Below are 1,222 nucleotides of genomic sequence, written 5' to 3'. Positions count from 1 at the left end.
CCCAGGGCCAACGTGTGTTCTCTGTCCACCAGAGGGCGCTGTGGTCCAGGCACCTGCTCTGTGCTCCTCATTTTCTCAGCTGTTCACCCACCCCCAGCAGGTGTTCCTGTGCCCTCACAGGAGTGAACTCCCCCCCACCCACGCACTCTCTCTTCTCAGCTGCAGCCCAGGCTAAGGTTGGAGGAGGGGCTTGTGCAGCCTCCAGAAAGGGGAAGATTTGCATGGAGATCTCCCACGCTGAGGATGAGGGTCACATTTAAGAAGTGCTGGTGGACTCAGTTCTGACTCAGGCTCAGGAAGCAGAGCCTAGGTTGTCTCCGCCATGGCCTGCGCTCCCATCCTCCTCACTCTTTTTGCTCACTGCACAGGTGGCTGCCTGTAGGGAGTGCAGGGAGGACAACTATGTGCCACCTCAGATGATAACCTCCCCCTCCTCCCTGGGAACAGTGTCTGGACGGTCCTCACTTATCTCTATGTCACTCTCTCCTTGCAGGGAGGTGGGCCGAGGTTGTGTTCACTCAGCCTCATTCTGTGTCGGGGTCTCCGGGGCAGAAGGTCATCATCTCTTGCACCCGCAGCAGCGGCAACGTTGGGGATAACTATGTGAGCTGGTACCAGCAGCGCCCGGGCAGTGCCCCCACCGCTGTGATCTACGATGATGACCAAAGACCCTCTGGAGTCCCCGATCGGTTCTCTGGCTCCATCGACAGCTCCTCCAACTCCGCCTCCCTGATCATCTCTGGGCTGCAGCCTGACGACGACGCCGACTACCACTGTCTGTCTGGTTATGACAACTATTATTACACAATGCTCTAGACTCACGGGGAAGCGAGACAAAAACTCCCCAGAGCTTCCCCATCCTGGATCTGCCCTCAGTCTGTCCCCCCCAGGGTGTGTTGCTCCTTCCTATCTCCTGCTTGAATGATAGAGTTGAAATTTTCTGTTCAAGCGTCCCTCTGTTTTCCCCCAAAAGACAAATTTCCATCTCTTGATGAATGATCTTCTAATTCTAATCTCTTTGCAATCACTTCATGGAGAAAATTTAGTTTAAAACAGGGTTTTTGAGCCTTGGCACTATTACCAATGTGGGCTGGGTCCTTCCTCGTGGTGGGGGCTGTTTTGTACACTGCAGGATCTTTGAAAGCATCCTTGGTCCCCACATATCAGATGCCAGTGGCAACCTAATGTCCAAGTAGTGACAAACATTTCTAAGTATTCCCTG

At 54.0% G+C, this 1,222-nt stretch overlaps 1 gene segment (V, D, J or C); it reads left to right on the top strand.

The window, feature by feature from the left end:
* The first annotated feature begins 322 nt into the window (after window positions 1-322).
* On the top strand, window positions 323-816 carry LOC105822373. The segment is given in 2 exon segments: window positions 323-368; window positions 494-816. Coding segments are annotated over 2 exon segments (369 nt in total).
* Window positions 817-1,222: the final 406 nt, after the last annotated feature.

Source organism: Propithecus coquereli, unplaced genomic scaffold (assembly GCF_000956105.1).
Source record: "Propithecus coquereli isolate 6110/MARCELLA unplaced genomic scaffold, Pcoq_1.0 Scaffold606, whole genome shotgun sequence".
NCBI lineage: Eukaryota > Metazoa > Chordata > Mammalia > Primates > Indriidae > Propithecus > Propithecus coquereli.
The sequence above is the reverse complement of the archived record's forward strand: the minus strand, read 5'-3'. Positions and strand labels throughout refer to the sequence as shown.